The sequence below is a fragment of the Pseudophryne corroboree genome, chromosome 3 (assembly GCF_028390025.1).
Source record: "Pseudophryne corroboree isolate aPseCor3 chromosome 3, aPseCor3.hap2, whole genome shotgun sequence".
NCBI lineage: Eukaryota > Metazoa > Chordata > Amphibia > Anura > Myobatrachidae > Pseudophryne > Pseudophryne corroboree.
This window is the reverse complement of record NC_086446.1, coordinates 39,282,475-39,305,788: the sequence shown is the minus strand read 5'-3', so window position 1 is coordinate 39,305,788 and position 23,314 is coordinate 39,282,475. Positions and strand designations below refer to the sequence as shown.

The following is a 23,314-nucleotide window of genomic DNA, read 5'->3' as shown; positions in this document are numbered from 1 at the left end:
TCATTGAAGTCTTCTTTTCTTCTACTCACCTGTCTTCTGGTACCTCAGGAGCTAATGGTGTCCTGTAGCCAAAGAAGCAGAGCTTTTAAACTCACAGTAGTAGGTCTGACTTCTCTCCCCTAAGTCCCACAAAGCAGGGAGACTGTTGCCAGCAGTTCTCCCTGAAAATAAAAAAACCTAACAAAGTCTTTTCAGAGAAACTCAATAGAGGTCCTCAGAGTGCATCCAGTCTGCCTGGGCACAGATTCTAAACTGGAGTCTGGAGGGGCATAGAGGGAAGAGCCAGTTCACACCCTTTGAAAGTCTTAAAGTGCCCATGTCTCCTGCAGATCCCGTCTATACCCCATGGATCTTGATGTGACCCCAGAATCCCCTAGGATGTATGAGAAATGTGCAGATAGTTAGATTAGGGTGGGTTATATTGTTTCTGTGCAGGGTAAATACTGGCTGCTTTATTTTTACACTGCAATTTAGATTTCCATTTGAACACACCTCACTCAAATCTAACTCTCTCTGCACATGTTACATCTGCCCCACCTGCAGTGCACATAGATTTTCCCATTAGCGGAAGATTTTCGTTTTGCAATTGACTATGCATTAGGCCCATAGAAGCTTATATAACACGATGGTCTGGTATTGATGTGGAGAGTGGTGCCGATATCTACTGGCAGGGACAAACTGGGGCTCCTATTTGGATTGGGCATTTGTAAACTTGCAAGCGCACATCACGGGGGGGGCGCAAGGACATGACACACGAGGACGTGCTGTAAGGGGCGCGTGGACTTACTGCACGTCCCCATTTCCATGTAGACAGACACTTTGGAAAGTAGGGGCATATAAACCAGAGAGCCAGAGGTTGCACTGCACAGGGCCTTCCCATCTCTCTGTGGAACTGGATGAAACCACCAGTCCATTGGCACTTCTGGAATATGCCAGAGGTGACAGATGGGCAGTCCGGACCTGTCCAATACAATAAAATGTTGCTACAACCCTGTTGTGTATCAGATCATAGTAATGCTTTACTCCTGTGTAATTTTTGATGTTTAACTAGATACGATTTGCCTGCAAAACTTTTCCCACACGCAGAGCATGGAAATGGTTTCTCACCTGTGTGACTTCTCTGATGTCTAGCAAGCTGTGATTTGAGTGGAAAACATTTCTCACACTCAGAGCATGGAAATTTCTTACCTGTGTGACTTCTATGATGCCTAGCAAGCTGTGATTTGCCTGCAAAACTTTTCTCACATTCAGAGCATGGAAATGGTTTCTCACCTGTGTGACTTCTCTGATGTCTAACAAGATGTAACTTGAGTGCAAAACTTTTCCCACACTCAGAGCATGGAAATGGTTTCTCACCTATGTGACGTCTCTGATGTATAACAAGTTCTGATTTACACAGAAAACATTTCCCACACTCAGAGCATGGAAATTTATTCTCACCTGTGTGAATTCTCTGATGTCTAGCAAGCTGTGATTTAAGTGGAAAACATTTCTCACACTCAGTGCATGGAAATGTATTCTCACCTGTGTGACTTCTATGATGTCTAACAAGATGTAACTTGAGTGCAAAACTTTTCCCACACTCAGAGCATGGAAATGGTTTCTCACCTGTGTGACTTCTTTGATGTCTAACTAGATGTGATTTGAGTGCAAGACTTTTCCAACACTCAGAGCATGGAAATGGTTTCTCACCCGTGTGACTACTCTGATGTCTAACAAGCTGTGATTTAAGTGGAAAACATTTCTCACACTCAGTGCATGGAAATGGTTTCTCACCTGTGTGCTTTATCTGATGTATAATAAAGTCTGATTTGCGTGCAAAACTTTTCCCACACTCAGAGCATGGAAATGGTTTCTCACCTGTGTGACTTCTTTGATGTCTAACAAACTTTGATTTGCTTGCAAAACTTTTCCCACACTCAGAGCATGGAAATGGTTTCTCACCTGTGTGACTTCTTTGATGTCTAACAAATTCTGATTTACACAGAAAACATTTCCCACACTCAGGGCATGGAAATGTATTCTCACCTGTGTGAATTCTCTGATGTCTAGCAAGCTGTGATTTAAGTGGAAAACATTTCTCACACTCAGTGCATGGAAATGGTTTCTCACCTGTGTGCTTTATCTGATGTATAATAAAGTCTGATTTGCGTGCAAAACTTTTCCCACACTCAGAGCATGGAAATGGTTTCTCACCTGTGTGACTTCTTTGATGTCTAACAAACTGTGATTTGCTTGCAAAACTTTTCCCACACTCAGAGCATGGAAATGGTTTCTCACCTGTGTGACTTCTTTGATGTCTAATAAGTCCTGATTTACACAGAAAACATTTCCCACACTCAGAGCATGGAAATGTATTCTCACCTGTGTGAATTCTCTGATGTCTAGCAAGCTGTGATTTGAGTGGAAAACATTTCTCACACTCAGTGCATGGAAATGGTTTCTCACCTGTGTGATTTTTCTGATGTATAACAAGCTCTGATTTGCGTGCAAAACTTTTCCCACACTCAGAGCATGGAAATGGTTTCTCACCTGTGTGACTTCTTTGATGTCTAACAAACTGTGATTTGCTTGCAAAACTTTTCCCACACTCAGAGCATGGAAATGGTTTCTCACCTGTGTGACTTCTCTGATGTCTAACAAGTCCTGATTTACACAGAAAACATTTCCCACACTCAGAGCATGGAAATGTATTCTCACCTGTGTGACTTCTCTTATGTCTAACAAGTCCTGATTTACACAGAAAACATTTCTCACACTCAGAGCATGGAAATGGTTTCTCAACTGTGTGATTTTTCTGATGTATAATAAGCTCTGATTTGCGTGCAAAACTTTTCCCACACTCAGAGCATGGAAATGGTTTCTCACCTGTGTGACTTCTTTGATGCCTAACAAGCTGTGACTTGAATACAAAACTTTTCCCACACTCAGAGCATGGAAATAGTCTCTCACCTGTGTGACTTCTCTGATGTGCAACAAGATGTGATTTGTCTATAAAACTTTTCCCACACTCAGAACATGGAAATGGTCTCTCACCTGTATGACTTCTCTGATGTATAACAAGTTGTGATTTGCGTGCAAAACTTTTCCCACACTCAGAGCATGGAAATATTTTATCACATGTATGAGCTGCATGATGTGTAACAAAATCTGAGGTATTAGATGAACAGTCATCGCGATTACAGGGATCAGATGAAGTATCAGGTACTGGATGTATAGTTAGAGAAATGGGGATGTCTCCTGGAGAATCCTGTGTGGTGTTATCTTCTATTTTACTATCTGCAGACAAAATGAGATCTCCCTCCAAGGAATTCCTGCTTGTGCCTCCATCTGCTGGAAATAATATAACTATTATAATGCACAGTTCTATATTCAGTGCACACATATTACTCCGCTCTACAGAGAATAACTAGAAAATCACATTATTCCCTGCCCCGGTGGAGCTAACAATTTATATTCCACATGACACACTAGGGTTCATATATGTCAGAAGCAAATTAAACTACCAGTATGATTTTTGCAGAGTTGTAGGAAACGCATACAAACTCCACACAGATAGAACCTTGGTTGTGAACTGAACTCATCACTAATGCTGCGAGACAACACTGCTCACCACTACACCACCGTGTCACTATTATGAATAAGGGCCCTCATTCCGAGTTGATCGCTCGCAAGGCGAATGTAGCAGAGTTACACACGCTAAGCCGCCGCCTACTGGGAGTGAATCTTAGCTTCTTAAATGTGCGACCGATGTATGCGCAATATTGCGATCACAAACGAGTTAGCAGTTTTTGAGTAGCTTCAGACTTACTCTGCCTGTGCGATCAGTTCAGTGCTTTTCGTTCCTGGTTGACGTCATAAACACACCCAGCGTTCGCCCAGGCACTCCCACCGTTTCCCCGGCCACTCCTGCGTTTTTTCCGGAAACGGTAGCGTTTTCAGCCACACGCCCATAAAACGCAGTGTTTCCGCCCAGTAACACCCATTTCCTGTCAATCACAATGCGAACGTCGGAGCGATGAAAAAGCCGTGAGTAAACTTACTTTCTTCATAGTAAAGTTACTTGGCGCAGTCGCAGTGCGAACATTGCGCATGCGCACTTAAAGAATTCTCACTGCGATGCGATGAAAATCTCCGAGCGAACAACTCGGAATGAGGGCCAATGTTTAGTTGTTAAATTTCAACTTATAACCTATAATTATAAATGTACTAACATCAAGTAAGACTCTCGGAGAACAGATAAAATATTGTCTTCTGCTCCCACAATCACAGATGTCATAGCCCCAGCCACAGCGACATGCAGATGGCACATCACCAATGATTATCTCTCCCCCACATAATGCAGACTTTGCTATGTAACGTACACAGGCCAGCATTACAGAACAGGAAGCCTCTTCAGCTAGTGACATTGCTAACCACAATATCTATCCAGACTGCTCCCACACATACAGACAGAACACTTGTGGGCTGAACTACCAACATCTGCTTCCACACTACACAAAGTGCTCCAGGTGGATATGTATGTTGCAACAGCAGCCTCTATATGGTCCTCTGGTCATCCCCAGGTAGAATAGTACCACCAGACTTATAGGCCCTACACACTCGCCGATTTTTTGATAGATATGAACGATCTCGTTCATAAATGAACGAGAACTCGTTCATATCTTTCAGTGTGTAAACTCCAGCGATGAACGATGCGCGGCCCCGCGCTCGTTCATCGCTGGTCTCCCGTCGGCTGTGCATGCAGGCCAATATGGACGATCTCGTCCATATTTGCCTGCACTTCAATGCAGCCGCGTGACGGGGGGAGTGAAGAAACTTCACTCCCCCCGTCACTGCCCCCCCGCGCCGGGTCGCTCGTCGGCCGTATCCGCCGTCGGGCAGCTCGGCAGCGGGTCGGCCAGTGAGTAGGGCCCTTTATGCTAGTAAATTAAGCCAATAAGTCAATCATTATAGTGACGACCTAATTACTGTTGTATGAGATACACCAGAGAGTGTGGGGAGGAGACTGGTCAAGTCTCTGGGCTGGCTACACACACAGTGACATGATGTGAGGGGGAGAGCAGGAGTATAATAGGGGCTGATGGCTCCTGATGTATGAGAAACACCAGAGAGTGTGGGGAGGATACTGGCTAGATCTCTGGGCAGGTAGGACAATGACATGATGTGAGGGAGAAAGCAGTATAATAGGGGCTGATGTTACCCGACTCCCACATTGAGCAGATACATTTCCCTCATTAGTCTGTACTGACAGAGGAGGGTGTAGGGGAAGAGACATCTGTAGTGATGCAGCAAGGAGAATATGTGACTCTTTTCTGTAATAAGGATTATTACCTGTGCTGATATCTGTAGGCATTTCCTCTTCCTTACACTTCTGATCTCTCCTCACATACGTCTCTTCTCCCTCTATATCTTCTGCCTTCATATCAGTCACATACGTCTCTTCTCCCTCTATATCTTCTGCCTTCATATCAGTAACACATGTCTCTTCTTCCTCTATATCTTCTGCCTTCATATCAGTCACATACGTCTCTTCTCCCTCTATATCTTCTGCCTTCATATCAGTCACACACGTCTCTTCTTCTCCCTCTATACCTTCTGCCTTCATATCAATCACATACGTCTCTTCTTCTCCCTCTATATCTTCTGCCTTCATATCAGTCACACACGTCTCTTCTTCTCCCTCTATACCTTCTGCCTTCATATCAATCACATACGTCTCTTCTTCTCCCTCTGTATCTTCTGCCTTCATATCAGTCACATACGTCTCTTCTTCTCCCTCTATATCTTCTGCCTTCATATCAGTCACATACGTCTCTTCTTCTCCCTCTATATATTCTGCCATCATATCCGTCACATACGTCTCTTCTTCTCCCTCTATATCTTCTGCCATCATATCAGTCACATACGTCTCTTCTCCCTCTATATCTTCTGCCTTCATATCAGTCACATACGTCTCTTCTTCTCCCCCTATATCTTCTGCCTTCATATGAGTCACATACGTCTCTTCTTCCTCTATATCTTCTGCCTTCATATCAGTCACATACGTCTCATTTTCTCCCTTCATATCCATCACATACGTCTCTTCTTCTCCCTCTGTATCTTCTGCCTTCATATCAGTCACATACGTCTCTTCTTCTCCCTCTGTATCTTCGGCCTTCATATCAGAAAGGTGCTCATCCTGAATAACAACAAAAATAGGATTTTGCTCGCCGGTAAATCTATTTCTCGTAGTCCGTAGTGGATGCTGGGGACTCCGTAAGGACCATGGGGAATAGACGGGCTCCGCAGGAGACTGGGCACTCTAAGAAAGATTTAGTACTACTGGTGTGCACTGGCTCCTCTCTCTATGCCCCTCCTCCAGACCTCAGTTAAGGAAACTGTGCCCGGAAGAGCTGACATTACAAGGAAAGGATTTTGGAATCCAGGGTAAGACTCATACCAGCCACATCAATCACACCGTATAACTTGTGATAAACTTACACAGTTAACAGTATGAACAAACAACAGAGCATCAACCAATGGATGCCAACATTACATAACCCTTTAATAAGCAATAACTATATACACGTATTGCAGAAAGTCTGCACTTGGTACGGGCACCCAGCATCCACTACGGACTACGAGAAATAAATTTACCGGTGAGTAAAATCTTATTTTCTCTAACGTCCTAGTGGATGTTGGGGACTCCGTAAGGACCATGGGGATTATACCAAAGCTCCCAAACGGGCGGGAGAGTGCGGATTACTCTGCAGCACCGAATGGGTAAACACAAGGTCCTCCTCAGCCAGGGTATCAAACTTGTAGAATTTTGCAAATATGTTTGAACCCGACCAAGTAGCAGCTCGGCAAAGTTGTAAAGCCGAGACCCCTCGGGTAGCCACCCAAGAAGAGCCCACCTTCCTTGTGGAATGGGCTTTCACTGATTTTGAATGCGGCAATCCAGCCGCAGAATGAGCCTGCTGAATCGTGTTACAGATCCAGCGAGCAATAGTTTGCTTTGAAGCAGGAGCACCCAGCTTGTTGGATGCATACAGGATAAACAGCGAGTCAGTCTTCCTGACTCCAGCCGTTCTGGTTACATAAATCTTCAAAGCCCGGACAATGTCAAGCAACTTGGAATCCTCCAAGTCACGAGTAGCCGCAGGCACCACAATAGGTTGGTTCAAATGAAAAGATGACACCACCTTTGGTAGAAATTGCGGACGAGTCCGCAATTCTGCCCTGTCCATATGGAAAGCCAGATAGGGGCTTTTACATGACAAAGCCGCCAATTCGGACACACGCCTAGCTGAAGGTAAGGCCAACAACATGACCACTTTCCACGTGAGATACTTTAGCTCCACGGTCTTAAGTGGATCAAACCAGTGGGATTTCAGGAAACCCAACACCACGTTAAGATCCCAAAGTGCCACTGGTGGCACAAAAGGAGGCTGAATATGCAGCACTCCCTTAACAAACGTCTGAACTTCAGGCAGTGAAGCCAGTTCTTTTTGAAAGAAAATGGATAGGGCAGAAATCTGGACCTTTATGGACCCTAATTTTAGGCCCATAGTCACTCCTGACTGTAGGAAGTGCAGGAATCGACCCAGCTGGAATTCCTCTGTAGGGGCCTTCCTGGCCTCACACCAAGCAACATATTTTCGCCATATACGGAGATAATGCTTAGCTGTCACGTCCTTCCTAGCCTTTATCAGCGTAGGAATAACTTCACCCGGAATGCCTTTTTCCGCTAGGATCCGGCGTTCAACCGCCATGCCGTTAAACGCAGCCGCGGTAAGTCTTGGAATAGACAGGGCCCTTGTTGCAACAGGTCCTGTCTGAGAGGCAAAGGCCATGGGTCCTCTGTGAGCATTTCTTGCAGTTCCGGGTACCAAGTCTTGGCCAATCCACTCCTCTTTTTCTTATAATTCTCAGCACCTTTGGTATGAGAGGAAGAGGAGGAAACATAGACCGACTGGAACACCCACGGTGTTACTAGTGCGTCCACAGCTATCGCCTGAGGGTCCCTTGACCTGGCGCAATACCTTTTTAGCTTTTTGTTGAGGCGGGACGCCATCATGTCCACCTTTGGCAGTTCCCATCGATTTGTAATCAGCGTGAAGACTTCTTGATGAAGTCACCACTCTCCCGGGAGGAGGTCGTGCCTGCTGAGGAAGTCTGCTTCCCAGTTGTCCACTCCCGGAATGAACACTGCTGACAGTGCTTGCACGTGATTATCCGCCCAACGAAGAATCCTGGTGGCTTCTGCCATTGCCACCCTGCTTCTTGTGCCGCCCTGGTGGTTTACATGGGCCACTGCAGTGATGTTGTCTGACTGAATCGGCACTGGTTGGTTTCGATGCAGAGGCTCCGCTTGACTCAGGGCGTTGTATATGGCCCTTAGTTCCAGGATATTTATGTGCAGACAAGTCTCCTGACTTGACCACAGCCCTTGGAAGTTTCTTCCCTGAGTGACTGCCCCCCATCCTCGAAGGCTTGCATCCGTGGTCACCAGGACCCAGTCCTGTATGTCGAACCTGCGGCCCTCGAGGAGGTGAACACCTTGCAGCCACCACAGAAGAGACACCCTGGCCCTGGGGGACAGGGTGATCAGCCGATGCATCCGAAGATGCAATCCGGAACACCTGTCTAACAGATCCCACTGAAAGATCCTCGCATGGAACCTGCCGAAGGGAATGGTTTCGTATGACGCCACCATCTTTCCCAGGACTCGCGTGCAGTGATGCACCGATACCTGTTTTGGTTTTAGGAGGTCTCTGACCAGAGTCACGAGCTCCTGAGCCTTCTTCTCCGGGAGAAACACCTTCTTCTGGTTTGTGTCCAGAATCATGCCCAGGAAGGGCAGATGCGTCGTAGGAATCAGCTGCGACTTTAAAATATTCAGAATCCAGCCGTGCTGTTGCAACACTTCCTGAGAGTGTGCTACGCTGATCAGCAACTGCTCCCTGGACCTCCCCTTCATGAGGAGATCGTCCAAGTATGGGATAATTGTAACTCCTTGCTTCCGAAGGAGCACCATCATTTCCGCCATCACCTTGGTAAATATTCTCGTGCCGTGGACAGGCCAAACAGCAACGTCTGGAATTGATAATGACAGTCCTGTACCACAAACCTGAGGTACTCCTGATGAGGTGGATAAATGGGGACATGCAAGTAAGCATCCTTGATGTCCAGAGACACCATAAAATCCCCCTCTTCCAGGCTTGCAATGACCGCTCTGAGCGATTCCATTTTGAACTTGTATTTCTTCAGATAAATGTTCAGGGATTTTAACTTCAAAATGGGTCTGACCGAACCGTCCGGTTTCGGTACCACAAAAATAGTGGCATAGTAACCTCTTCCCTGTTGGAGGGGAACCTTTACCACCACCTGCTGGAGATATAGCTTGTGAATTGCCGCCAACACTACCTCCCTCTCCATGGGGGAAGATGGCAAGGCCGATTTTAGGTAACGGAGAGGGGGCGTCACTTTGAATTCCAGCTTGTATCCCTGAGACACAATTTGTATAGCCCAAGGATCCACCTGTGAGCGAACCAACTGGTGGCTGAAATTTCAGAGACGCGCCCCCACCGCTCCTGGCTCCGCCTGTGGAGCCCCAGCGTCATGCGGTGGATTTAGTGGAAGCCGGGGAGGACTTTTGTACCTGGGAACTTGCTGTATGGTGCAACTTTTTTCCTCTACCCCTGCCTGGCAAGAAAGGATGCACCTCTGACTCTCTTGCTTTTTTGTGAACGAAAGGACTGCCTTTGGTAATATGGTGCTTTCTTTGGCTGTGAGGGAATATATGGCAAGAAATTTGACTTACCAGCCGTAGCTGTGGAAACTAGGTCAGAGACACCGTCCCCAAACAATTCCTCACCCTTATAAGGTAAAACCTCCATGTGTTTTTTAGAGTCGGCATCACCTGTCCATTGCAGAGTCCATAGGACCCTTCTGGCAGAAATCAACATTGCGTTTATTCTAGAGCCCAGCAGGCAAATGTCCCTCTGGGCATCCCGCATATATAGGACAGCGTCTTTGATATGCCCCAGGGTCAGTAAAATAGTCTCCTGTCCAGGGTATCTATCTCCTCAGACAGAGTATCTGTCCATGCTGCTGCAGCACTACACATCCATGCCGAAGCAATTGCTGGCCTCAGTAGAGCACAAGAATGTGTATAAACAGACTTCAGGATACCCTCCTGCTTTCTATTCGCAGGATCCTTTAGGGCGGCTGTATCCTGAGACGGCAGGGCCACCTGCAAAGATAAGCGTGTCAACGCTTTGTCTACCCTAGGGGAGGATTCTCAGCGTAACCTATCCGTTGGCGGGAAAGGATACGCCATCAGTAATCTCTTGGAAATTATTACTTTCCTATCGGGGGAATCCCACGCTTTTCCACATAATTCATTTAATTCATGTGAAGGGGGAAAAGTCACTTCTTGCTTTTTCTCCCCATACATATAAACCCTCTTGTCAGGGACAGGGTTTACCTCTGATATGTGTAATACATCCTTCATTGCTATAATCATGTAGCGGATGGCTTTAGTCATTTTGGGCTGCAACTTTGCATCATCGCTATCGACACTGGAGTCAGAATCCGTGTCAACCATCTGGGATAGTGGGCACTTTTGAGACCCTTAAGGCCTCTGAGCTGTAGGATCAGACCTGGGTTGAGACCCTGACTGTCCCAAGGCTTCAGCTTTATTCAACCTTTTCTGCAAGGAGCTTACATTATCATTTAACACCTTCCACATATCCATCCAATCAGGTGTCGGCGGCGACACCACATTCATTTGCACTTGTTCTGCCTCCACATATCCTTCCTCGTCAAACATGTCGACACCAACGAACCGACACACCGCACACACACAGGGAATGCTCTAACTGAGGACAGGACCCCCACAAAGGCCTATTGGGGAGACAGAGAGAGAGAGTATGCCAGCACACACCCCAGCGCTATATAACCCAGGGATTACACAGTAATTTAGCGTTTACCCAGTAGCTGTATAAATTTACGTGCCCCCCCCCCCCCCCCTCTCTTTTACCCTTTTTCTACCTTGATACTGCAGGGGAGAGCCTGGGGAGCTTCCTCTCAGCGGAGCTGTGGAGAGAATATGGCGCTGGTGAGTGCTGAGGAAGAAGGCCCCGCCCCCTCAGTGGCGGGCTTCTGTCCCGCTTCTATGTACAAATAATGGTGGGGGCTCGTACATATATACAGTGCCCAGCTGTATATATGTATCTTTTTGCCAAGAGGTATCCTAATTGCGGCCCAGGGCGCCCCCCCCCCCCCTGCACCCTACAGTGACTGGAGTGTGTGGGTGTAATGTGGGAGCAATGGCGCACAGCTGCAGTGCTGTGCGCTACCTCATGTGAAGACAGGAGTCTTCTGCCGCCGATTTCGATGTCTTCTTGCTTCTGCCGGCTTCTGTCTTCTGGCTCTGCGAGGGGGACGGCGGCACGGCTCCGGGAACGGACGACCAAGGTTAAGATCCTGTGTTCGAACCATCTGGAGCTAATGGTGTCCAGTAGCCTAAGAAGCGCAACCTAGCCGCAGTTAGTAGGTTTGCTTCTCTCCCCTCAGTCCCTCGTAGCAAAGAGTCTGTTGCCAGCAGGAGCTCTCTGAAAATAAAAAAAAACTAACTAAGATACTTTCTTATTAGCAAGCTCAGGAGAGCCCACTAAAAGCACCCAGCTCTGGCCGGGCACAGATTCTAACTGAGGTCTCGAGGAGGGGCATAGAGGGAGGAGCCAGTGCACACCAGTAGTACTAAATCTTTCTTAGAGTGCCCAGTCTCCTGCGGAGCCCATCTATTCCCCATGGTCCTTACGGAGTCCCCAGCATCCACTAGGACGTTAGAGAAATAACACTTTAGTAATGTCTGATTACTTTAAGACTGAACAAAAGAATATCACTGTATAAGACACACAGCTTCTCTACAGATCATATAGGGATAGTGTGGCCGGAGATCCAGTCAGCCACAGGGACAATGGCGTCAGCGGCACTGAAGGGGTTATTCCTCAGTGTCCGGCGCCATTTTACAGAGACAATGGGCGCTAGGCGCCCCATTCAAATGTACTAACGGCGCCGGGAGCAGAGTGTTTAAAAATGTGTCTATGTTATATCACTGCACTGTGCGCAGTTGGAGAGTTATATACTGCACGTTTTATAATGTATCTGTATCCAAGATGCTCTTAGTAACTATAGGATAAGTCATGGTACACTCTCACATAGGAAGTCATATGCTCAGTAACCTCCTAGTGTGATGTCAAAGTCAGAAAAATATCACGCTGCACGTTGCCATATATGCACTTCATGTGTGTGTGCACGCGGCATATTTAAATCAAAATAATATATTTTATAAGTTAATATTCCCCTGAGTCCAGCAGGTATCAGTGGGTCTCAAATGGCTCTTTGACCTTAGAGATTCCCCAAACAATAGTTTGCATGTTGGGAGGGCTTCACATGGTCTTATGCATAGTTATTCACAGGAATAGTAATTGAAGATTAATTGTATTCCAAATCAGTATCTTTCCCGCAGACGGAGTACAATAGCCTTTAATTACACTGAGCTTTGAGACTCAATGAGGAGGGCCAACACCTGTGTTTACAAATGGGCTTAGGGTTTGTCTCCAGAAGAATGATTGCTGAGATGTCATTGTCTCAACTGAAAGTGGACATCATGAATATCGAACAAAACCCAGAGACAGGGTTTTGTTTTGTATTCGCCAAACAATAGCTTCCCACAAGACAGGAATGTGTTAGTCATCACCCAACATTTTGCATAACCAAGCTCACATGCTCAGCTCACTGATACAAGACAGCCCACATACTGTGAAAGACACACTTCCTGTGGTTGACACCCCCCCACAGCTGGAATGCAGGTATGATATTATCCACTGGAAATCACAGGGCTCACTCACTCACACAGCTACCTGGCACCCAGCAGCATGGCTGCTTCATCCCTAGGACTGACCTCCAAGCGGAAGGCTAAGTATAGAATTCACATGGCTAGATAAGGAAATATAGACAGATTGCTTTAAGGTCAATGGTGCTGGTTTAAATAGGATATTGTAACTTGTTTGTGTGATAGATCTGGGAATCTGTAATGGTAGCTGGGACATTAGACAACCTGTAGCATAGCATTTGTGGTATTTGTTTGCCTATGGTGATTTAAAATAGATTGTGCTGGTTTGTTATAATATATCTTGTCAATCATGAATACCGCCATGCAGTTACTTGTGAATATGGGTTCTGTAGCAATGGCATGCTGGGATGTGTGGTTACATTGTGATCTGGTGATTCATATAACATGGACTGTATGCAATAAGATGGTTCTAGGAAGTTGGATTGGAATGTGGAATAAGATTAGTTGGTTTGAGTAAAATGGCTGCTGCTGGGTGTTTTCCCCTCCTCCTTTCAGCCATGTGGTGCAGTCTTTGGAATCATGGGAGTTTTCCCAAAATGGAGTCTAGCTTCTGTCCCATGCGGTATTGTAGGGTTGTGTATGTAGGGACAGCCAGTATGGGTAAGCTCAAGTATTTTCTCCACAAAGATTCTCAGCATTGACTAACTGCGCAGCGATTGTTCCTCACATGTGTAAGCTTCTCTGCAACCATATTGTCTTATTGTTAATGTTAGCCATTCTCTCTCCCCCTCTCTCTCCCCTCCCCCTTAAATGTACTTGTGTCTTTATTGTATTATATGTTAGTTACTTGGTTAGATATTCTATGTTATTTTGGTAGTGTATAGCTTGTATTGTATTATTCTTTTTGAACGTTCATTCTCTCACTAAAGGCGTTAGAACCTTAGACCGGTATTTGATTGATTATTATAAATGCATAAAGGTTTCTCAGAGCGTCATAGTCGCTCATACAGCTTTTAAGCTAACAAGGTTACACTGCATTACATCTACACATTATCACTGCACAAATGTTTACAGTATAAGTACATTCCTTAAAATATAGTTACGGGCGTACCCTTGCGGTACTTTTTGCGCCAATTGCGTACTGTGTCTCTTAACCTTTTAAAGTGTTTTAAATAGGACAAATATTATAGACATTGTCAGTGATCAGACCTTTTGATGTGTTGGTCAGGGCACCGCAGGTAATGTTCTTGGGTTCTGCAGTTCCTGTGAGAAGGTGTAAGAGTGAAATGACCAATGCTTTGGTTACAGCACTTCCTGTGAAATGACCGGTATCTGGACTCCAGGTCGACAGCACAAATGTCGACACACTTTGGGTCGACACACATTAGGTCGACAGGGTCAAAAGGTCGACAGGAACAAGGTCGACATGGAAAAAGGTCGACATGAGTTTTTCATGATTTTTTTCTTTTTTTGAACCTTTTCATACTTAATGATCCACGTGGACTACGATTGGAACGGTAAAGTGTGCCGAGCGAAGCGGTAGCGGAGCGAAGGCACCATGCCCGAAGCATGGCGAGCGAAGCGAGCCATGCGAGGGGACGCGGTGCACTAATTCTGGTTCCCAGTCACTCTACGAAGAAAACGACACCAAAAAAACATTAAAAAACTCATGTCGACCTTTTTCCATGTCGACCTTGTTCCTGTCGACCTTTTGACCCTGTCGACCTAATGTGTGTCGACCAATTGGTGTCGACCTAAAGTGTGTCGACCTTTGTGCTGTCGACCCTGAGTCCCAGACCCGAAATGACCCCTAGGTGTTCTTTTGGTGTGTCTATGCTATTGGGGAAATCAGTTTGTTTTCAATGATTTACTGAATATTAACTCCAGATACGTGAATGGCAGGGGGAAACAATTTCTATACTTTGTATAAGTTGTTTTCCTGTACCATTTGTTACAAATACAGACACTACTGTAGAAACTATAGAATCTGTGTGATCAAAGGAGACTTGTAAATTACCAGGTGGTAAAGGAAGCAGTTTAAACGATATCAAACTTTATGTGACAGGAAGGAGGAAATTGCTTTATGCATTTATATCCTTTTGAAATGTAATTTATTTATTTATATTTTGTAAGATATCGTGATTGGATGGAAAAGACTCAGGGTGGGACTACCCCAAGAGATTCAGAGTGGTTTTACAGTATAAAAAGGTTCCTGCGAGCCTCAGGAGGATATACACCATCTTCTGTCTGCTGTGAACATCTGCTGTATTGCTGTTGCCCCTAGAATTAGGGAAGAGTTCTTTTTAGAACTATTTGAGCGAATAAACATCTTTTGTCTCAAGACGACCGCTTCATCTTCTGACCTGCAGGGTTATGTCAAACATAGTCCCGTTATTCGACTGTTTTGGGTACACCCAGCGTCTCCAAGCTCCGCCTTACGCCAGCTACCATTCCGTGCTTGGGCAAGCGATTAGTGGGGATCAGTCAATGCCACACAGGTGTGGTAAGACAGCGTGTCGACGCATACACAGCAGAACTATGGTTCCAGACGCCACAGGAAGGAGTCTGGTGGTGGCAGCATAGTACCCGCTTACTGCGCAGTCGGTGGAGTCAGTAACAGGCGGTTACTGGCGGTAAGCGGGAATCCCCTAATTGGCCAGATCCCTTGTGACCTGGACCCCATTCTGTGATGGCGGAACTGTTGCAGGTGTCCGGTCACAGATAGTCACTTTGGTATATTGGTGAGACCCTAAATCCCACCTACCTGATCCTCCTGTGGGATCCTGTGATTCTCCTCTGTAAAATCCTGGAAATACAGAGGATGGGGACTTCTCTCTGGGGTATCTCTTTCACTGGGTCCATCTGTAGGAGACACACAGTGACTGAGTACAGTGTATATATGTGATTATCAGATGATGTGTGTATATAGGAGGCACCATACCTGCTCTCCCCTGTACAACACATGACGGTCTCCTCTTACCCAGTGATGTGAGGGGCTGGTGATTCTCCATCATCACGTCCTTGTACAGACCCCTGTGTTCTTCTATATACTCCCCCTCCTGCATGGAGAGATAGACAGTGACATCCTGACACCTTATAAGCACCTGACACACACAATGATACACACTATAGAAAAAGAACATCCTCACAGATTATCCTGACATTCTCTTAGTGTTATGTTAGTCAATGTGAATTACTACCACAGTTTATACACAAAGAGCAGAAATCTGCAGCTGCATGGGCGCCGGTCTCATCTCATATATAAAACATAAGCTTATATTAAAAAATATTAAAATACCGTATATACTCGAGTATAAGTCGATCCGAATATAAGCCGAGGCACCTAATTTTACCACAAAAACCTGGGAAAACTCATTGACTCAAGTATAAGCCTATGGTGGGAAATGCAGCTCTAGCCGTACACATCCCTCAGTGCCAGATATGCCCTCATGCTGCCAGATATGCCCCACAGTGCCAGATATGCCCTCATGCTGCCAGATATGCCCCACAGTGCCAGATATGCCCTCATGCTGCCAGATATGCCCCACAGTGCCAGATATGCCCTCATGCTGCCAGATATGCCCCACAGTGCCAGATATGCCCTCATACTGCCAGATATGCCCCACAGTGCCAGATATGCCCTCATGCTGCCAGATATGCCCCACAGTGCCAGATATGCCCTCATGCTGCCAGATATGCCCCACAGTGCCAGATATGCCCTCATGCTGCCAGATATGCCCCACAGTGCCAGATATGCCCTCATGCTGCCAGATATGCCCTCATACTGCCAGATATGCCCTCATGCTGCCAGATATGCCCCACAGTGCCAGATATGCCCTCATGCTGCCAGATATGCCCTCATGCTGCCAGATATGCCCTACAGTGCCAGATATGCCCTACAGTGCCAGATATGCCCTTATGCTGCCAGATATGCCCCACAGTGCCAGATGTGCCCCCATGCTGCCAGATATGCCCCACTGTGCTAGATGTGCCCTCATGCTGCCAGATATGCCCCACAGTGCCAGGAAGGGTACTTACCCTCCATCGCTCCCACGTTGTCTTCTGAAGGAGAGACACGGAGGGCACAGCGTGTGGCTCTCCTGTGTCCCTCCTGCGTCTCCGTCTCCGGCAGCATGTATGTGTTAAATGAAGTGCTGGTTCGTGAGCCAATCAGAACTCAAGAACGGGCAGTTCATTTAACACACACACACGCTGCCGGAGACGAAGACGCAGTAGGGACACAGGAGAGACGCGCGCTGTGCCCTCCGTGTCCCTCCTTCCACTGACTCAGGTATAAGCCGAGGGGGCTTTTTCAGCACAAAAAAACGTGCTGAAAAAGTCGGCTTATACTCGAGTATATACGTTAATATAAATCCTCACAAAACAGCCCATAAATAACAAAAGCAGAGGTTATGGTAGACTTACCTAGATAACCCTCTTTCTCTGAAGTCCACAGGATCTACCTTGGGATATATAGTAGCGACAGCAGAACGGGCACCAAACAGCTAAGCTTTTGAGACTCCCAGGATGCTATGGGCCAGCCCCCTATATTCCCGCCTCCTGGCTCAGGCAATTCAGTTTGTTTCAAAGCTCAAGGCAGGAGCAGTTCAAGAGGGAGACCTATTCAGGTGAGAAGAACATACACACACTTCTATACCAAAGGACAGGAAGGGGTTAGTAAGTGTACAGATTCTCAAATCAGGTGCCTCAGGGTGGGATCCATGTGAACACTGTGGACTTCAGAGAAAGAGGGTTATCTACGTAGTGTTCCATTCTAGCACCCTGCACCTTTCAAAACACGTGCAGTTCCTCTTTCCTGCCTGGAGTGTCGCTCTCTGCTCTGGTGCTTCTCAGAACACTCTGCTCTGCATTTTAGTGCTGAGATACAGAGCAGAGTTTTCTGAGAAGCGCCAGAGCAGAGAGTGACACCCCAGGCAGGAAAGAGGAACTGCACAAGTTTTTAAAGGTGCAGGGTGCTAGAATGACCACTGATCTAGGTAAGTCTACCATAACCTCTGCTTTCTCTAACTGGGTCCACAGTGATCTACAGGATCTACCTTGGGACATCCCAAAGTAGCTACTAGTGGTGGAGATGCTCCTGATTGCAAAGAATTCTTCACCCAAATACAGCATCCTGAGAGGCAAATGTGTCAAAGGCATAATGTCTAATGAATGTGTTAATTGATGACCATGTGGCTGCCTTACAAATTTGATCAGCTGAGGCGACATGGTAGGCTGTCCAAGAAGGTCCTACCTTACGAGTAAAGTGGCCAGACACATTGGGCCTAATTCAGATCTGATCGCTGCTGTGCGTTTTCGAAGCACTGGGTGGGCGCCCAGCATTCTCTACGGACCACGAGAAAAGGTTTTACCAGTAGGTAATTAAAATCCTATTTTCTCTTACATCCTAGAGGATGCTGGGGTCCATTTTAGTACCAAGGGGATGTACCAAAGCTCCAAGTATGAGAGGGAGAGTGCTGAGACTTCTGCAGATCAGACTGACCAAACATGAGGTCCTCAAAGGCCAAAGTATCGAACTTGTAGAACTTAGCAAATGTGTTTAACCCTGACCAAATAGCTGCTCGGCAAAGCTGTAAGCCGAGACACCCCGGGCAGCCGCCCAGGAGGAATCCACCTTACGAGTAGAGTGCGCCTTAACAGATTTTGTACACGGCAATCCTGCCGTAGAATTAGCATGCTGGATAGTGAACCTGATCCAGTGAGAAATCGTCCGCTTAGAAGCAAGACACCCAACCTTGTTGGGATCATAAAGGACAAAGAGAGAGTCCGATTTCCTTTGACGAGAAGTCCTCTTCACATAAATCTTCAAATCCCTCACAACATCCAAGGACTTGGAGGAAATTGAGGAGTCAGTAGTCACTGGCACCACAATAGGTTGGTTGATATGAAACGTTGATACAACCTTAGGAAGAAACTGCTGGCGCATTCTGAGCTCGGCTCTTCATGAAAAATCAAGTAGGGGCTCTTGCAGGACAAAGCTCCTAATTCCGACATATGTCTAGCAGATGCTAGAGCCAACAGTGTGACCACCTTCCAAGTAAGAAACTTGACTTCCACCTTCTGCAAAGGCTAAAACCAATCCGACTGTAGGAACTGCAGCACCACATTAAGATACCAAGGTGCCGTAGGAGGCACAAAGGGTGGCTGGATGTACAGAACCCTTTTCAACAAAGTCTGAACCTCAGGGAGAGCAGCCAATTGTTTCTGGAAGAAAATGGATAAGGCCGAAATCTGGACATTAATGGACCCCAAGCGTAGGCCCACATCCATATCCGCTTGCAGAAAGAGGTGAAACCGTCCAGCTGAAACTCCACTGTAGGAAGCTTCCTGGATTCACACCAAGACACATACTACTTCCAAATCTAATGGTAATGTTTAGACATTACTCCCTTCCTAGCCTGGATCAGGGTAGGGATGAGCTTCTTCGGAATACCCATCCGAGCTAAAATCCAGCGTTCAACCTCCAAGCCGTCAAACATAGCCGTGGTAAGTCTTGTTAGGCGAATGGCCCCTATAGGAGAAGGTCCTCGCAAAGAGGAAGAGGCCTCGGATCCTCCAGCAGTAATTCCAGGAGATCCGCATACCAAGCCTGTCTTGGCCAGTTTGGAGCAATGAGGCTTGCCTAAACTCTTGTTCTCTTTATTAGTTTGAGAACTTTTGGAATAAGTGGAAGTGGAGGGAACACATACACTGACTGGAACACCCACGGAGTGTCACGATCCAGGTAATTCCTTATCAGTATTTACCTTCCAAATGCCTCCTGAGACTGTCCCAGTGTTCCAAGCCTGGATTCCATCTGCACTGTCTGCATGCAGCACGCTGCATCTCATTGTCTCAAAACTCTTCACTGTGATTCTGGCCGCTTCATGGTTAAAGCTCACATGCAAGTTACAAACAATCTTTCCCTCCAAAAGCAAACATGGGCGCAGCCATGTTTGCTTTCATCACATGTTGCTTTTCAGCCTATCAGCTGCACTCTGCTCTCAGCCTAATTACCCAGCAGCTGCACTCTAGACTCTGCTTAATCAGCCAGCCAATCCCTGTGTCCCAGCTGTTATAAATATCTTGTTCCTGGGCTGGAAAGATTGTCAGTGCTTCAATTGTCTTCAGTGATTCCAGTGTGCAGTTCTCCCATGGACCTTCTCTGCAGTACAGTCTGACTCTGCAGTGTCTCAACATTGCACCCTGTGACTGGCAGTTACCCGAGACCGGCTTCCAGCGGTGCTCTGCCCTGCCAGTAACCATCGGTGTTCCGCCATCGATGCCCAGTAACCATCGGTGTTCCGCCATCGATGCCCAGTAACCATCGGTGTTCCGCCATCGATCACCAGTAACCATCGGTGTTCCACCATCGATCCCAAGTCACCATCGGTGTTCCGCCATCGAACCCAAGTCACCATCGGTGCTCTGTCATCGATCCCTAGCATCACCAGTGTTTCTGCATCTGATCTTCCATTACACTGGTATCTGACACCAATACACAGCTCACCACCTGTGTCGGTTCTATCCGGCATTTCCCGGCAGTTCAGTCATCAGCTACCCAGTGCATCGGTGTTGGTAAGGAATTATCTCCAAGTCCTTCAAGACTGTGCTTAATTAAACCACACCTAGAGACTGCCTATATGCACTCCTGGGAACTGTGACTTATATGCTGTTCTTAATATTGCTAACTGCCGACATATGCCTGTGAGCTGAGTTTCAATAAAACCTTTGAGCTTTCCTTTGTTGACGTGATCACGCCTTCGGGCATCTGTGGTAAAGGTTCCCTGCATGTCTAAGAACCCTGTACTGCTTCCCAGGTACACATATACCTCAGCCCCTACAACTGAGGCTTCCCCCTGGTCAGCACCAGCCCTCAGTTGTGACAGTATGCACTGAACTAATGGATCTGGCCGGAGACCAGTTCCAAGCGACCAGGCCGATGCAAGAACTTGCAGCCTGCCTTGAACGTCAGGAGACTGCACAGGGTAATGTTATCCGCTGTCTCCAGGACCTCTCCTCTCGGCTGGATGGAATACAAGTAACCCTCCGTGGTTCAGGGGCGTCCAGTGTGCCGACTGCAGTACCTTTGGTGGTATCCCCACCCACCATTCCCTTTTCTGCTCCTTGTCTCCATTTACCGACACCTGCCAAGTTTGATGGTTCCCCAAAAGCCTGTCGCGGTTTCCTAAATCAGTGTGAGATATATTTTCAGTTACAGCCTGGCAGTTTCCCAACTGACCGCACCAAAGTTGCTTACATCATCTCCCTCCTCAGTGGCTCCGCCCTCGATTGGGTATCACCTCTATGGGAGAAGTCTGATGCCCTGCTCTCTTCATATGCAGACTTTGTGGCAACCTTCAGGCGCACCTTTGATGAACCAGGTCCAGATCCTAGCATCCGAACTTTTCTGGAATGATGACGCTCTTTACTCAGCCCAAGAAGGGGCGTCTGTGTCTACAGCCCAAGAAGGGGCCTCTGTGTCTACAGCCCAAGAAGGGGCGTCTGTGTCTACAGCCCAAGAAGGGGCGTCTGTGTCTACAGCCCAAGAAGGGGCGTCTGTGTCTACAGCCCAAGAAGGGGCCTCTGTGTCTACAGCCCAAGAAGGGGCCTCTGTGTCTACAGCCCAAGAAGGGGCGTCTGTGTCTACAGCCCAAGAAGGGGCCTCTGTGTCTACAGCCCAAGAAGGGGCGTCTGTGTCTACAGCCCAAGAAGGGGCGTCTGTGTCTACAGCCCAAGAAGGGGCGTCTGTGTCTACAGCCCAAGAAGGGGCGTCTGTGTCTACAGCCCAAGAAGGGGCATCTGTGTCTACAGCCCAAGAAGGGACGTCTGTGTCTACAGCCCAAGAAGGGACGTCTGTGTCTACAGCCCAAGAAGGGGTATCCAATGTTCAAGCTCTAGTAGGGGCATATGAGTCTTCTCAAAAAGGAGTTTCTGATCTGTCAACCCCAGGAGGGGTGCTGGAGAAAACAACCCTGAGAGAGGTGATTGATTCATCAACCCCAGGAGGGGTCACCAAAGTTTCAGTCCCGAGGGAAGCATCCAGAGCCAAGTTCCCAGATGGAAATTTTTGTGCTACAGATGCAGTTATGAACTCCTGTTTGCCATCTTCAGAGAGCACCACCCTGTTGGCATCCAGCACGGACCAGGCCCAGGATGGTCTGACTGAACACTCAGATACCACTCATTCCGGTTCTAACCAGATTCTGACTCTTTCAGTTCCAGCTGATTCAACGGTCTCCAAACTCAATTCTGTCCTATCAGTCGGCCCAAAGTCTCCGCCTGTTCAAGTTTGTCTGGACTCAATCTGGTCTCGTCCATAGGTCCAGTACAGTCTCCTCTGGTTCCAGCCAGTTCAAGTTCATCAGGATTCAATCTAGATTCTTCCGTTTGTTCAGGTAAAGAATTTATAAGAAGTGTCCTGGGGCCACTCCTAAAGGAGGGGGTGCTGTCACGATCCAGGTAATTCCTTATCAGAATTTACCTTCCAAATGCCTCCTGAGACTGTCCCAGTGTTCCAAGCCTGGATTCCATCTGCACTGTCTGCATGCAGCACGCGGCATCTCATTGTCTCAAAACTCTTCACTGTGATTCTGGCAGCTTCATGGTTAAAGCTCACATGCAAGTTACAAACAAACTTTCCCTCCAAAAGCAAACATGGGCGCAGCCATGTTTGCTTTCATCACATGCTGCTTTTCAGCCTATCAGCTGCACTCTGCTCTCAGCCTAATTACCCAGCAGCTGCACTCTAGACTCTGCTTAATCAGCCAGCCAATCCCTGTTTCCCAGCTGGTATAAATATCTTGTTCCTGGGCTGGAAAGATTGTCAGTGCTTCAATTGTCTTCAGTGATTCCAGTGTGCAGTTCTCCCATGGACTTTCTCTGCAGTACAGCCTGACTCTGCAGTGTCTCAACATTGCACCCTGTGACTGGCAGTTACCTGAGACCGGCTTCCAGCTTCTAGCTTCCAGCGGTGCTCTGCCCTGCCAGTAACCATCGGTGTTCCGCCATCGATCCCCAGTAACCATCGGTGTTCCGCCATCGATCCCCAGTAACCATCGGTGTCCCGCCATTGATCCCAAGTCACCATCGATGTTCCACCATCGATCCCAAGTCACCATCGGTGTTCCGCCATTGATCCCAAGTCACCATCGGTGCTCTGTCATCGATCCCTAGCATCACCAGTGTTTCTGCATCTGATCTTCCATTACACTGGTATCTGACACCATTTCACAGCTCACCACCTGTGTCGGTTCTATCCGGCATTTCCCGGCAGTTCAGTTATCAGCTTCTGTTTCCCATCAGCTACCCAGTGCATCGGTGTTGGTAAGGAATTATCTCCAAGTCCTTCAAGACTGTGCTTAATTAAACCACACCTAGAGACTGCCTATATGCACTCCTGGGAACTGTGACTTATATGCTGTTCTTAATATTGCTAACTGCCGACATATGCTTGTGAGCTGA

General features: G+C 47.2%; 1 protein-coding gene across 1 annotated transcript in view; it reads right to left on the bottom strand.

The window, feature by feature from the left end:
• Positions 1–360: 360 nt before the first annotated feature.
• LOC135054650 (zinc finger protein 585A-like) overlaps positions 361–23,314 on the bottom strand; it is an 81,444-nt gene continuing 58,490 nt past the window's right edge. The window contains exons 2-5 of the mRNA XM_063957888.1: positions 15,831–15,909; positions 15,615–15,712; positions 5,335–6,181; positions 361–3,333 (exon numbers count right to left, since the gene is read on the bottom strand). Coding sequence (XP_063813958.1) covers positions 1,007–3,333; positions 5,335–6,181; positions 15,615–15,712; positions 15,831–15,864 — 3,306 coding nt within the window. The 5' untranslated portion in view covers positions 15,865–15,909 and the 3' untranslated portion in view covers positions 361–1,006. The remainder of the gene's footprint in view (positions 3,334–5,334; positions 6,182–15,614; positions 15,713–15,830; positions 15,910–23,314) is intronic.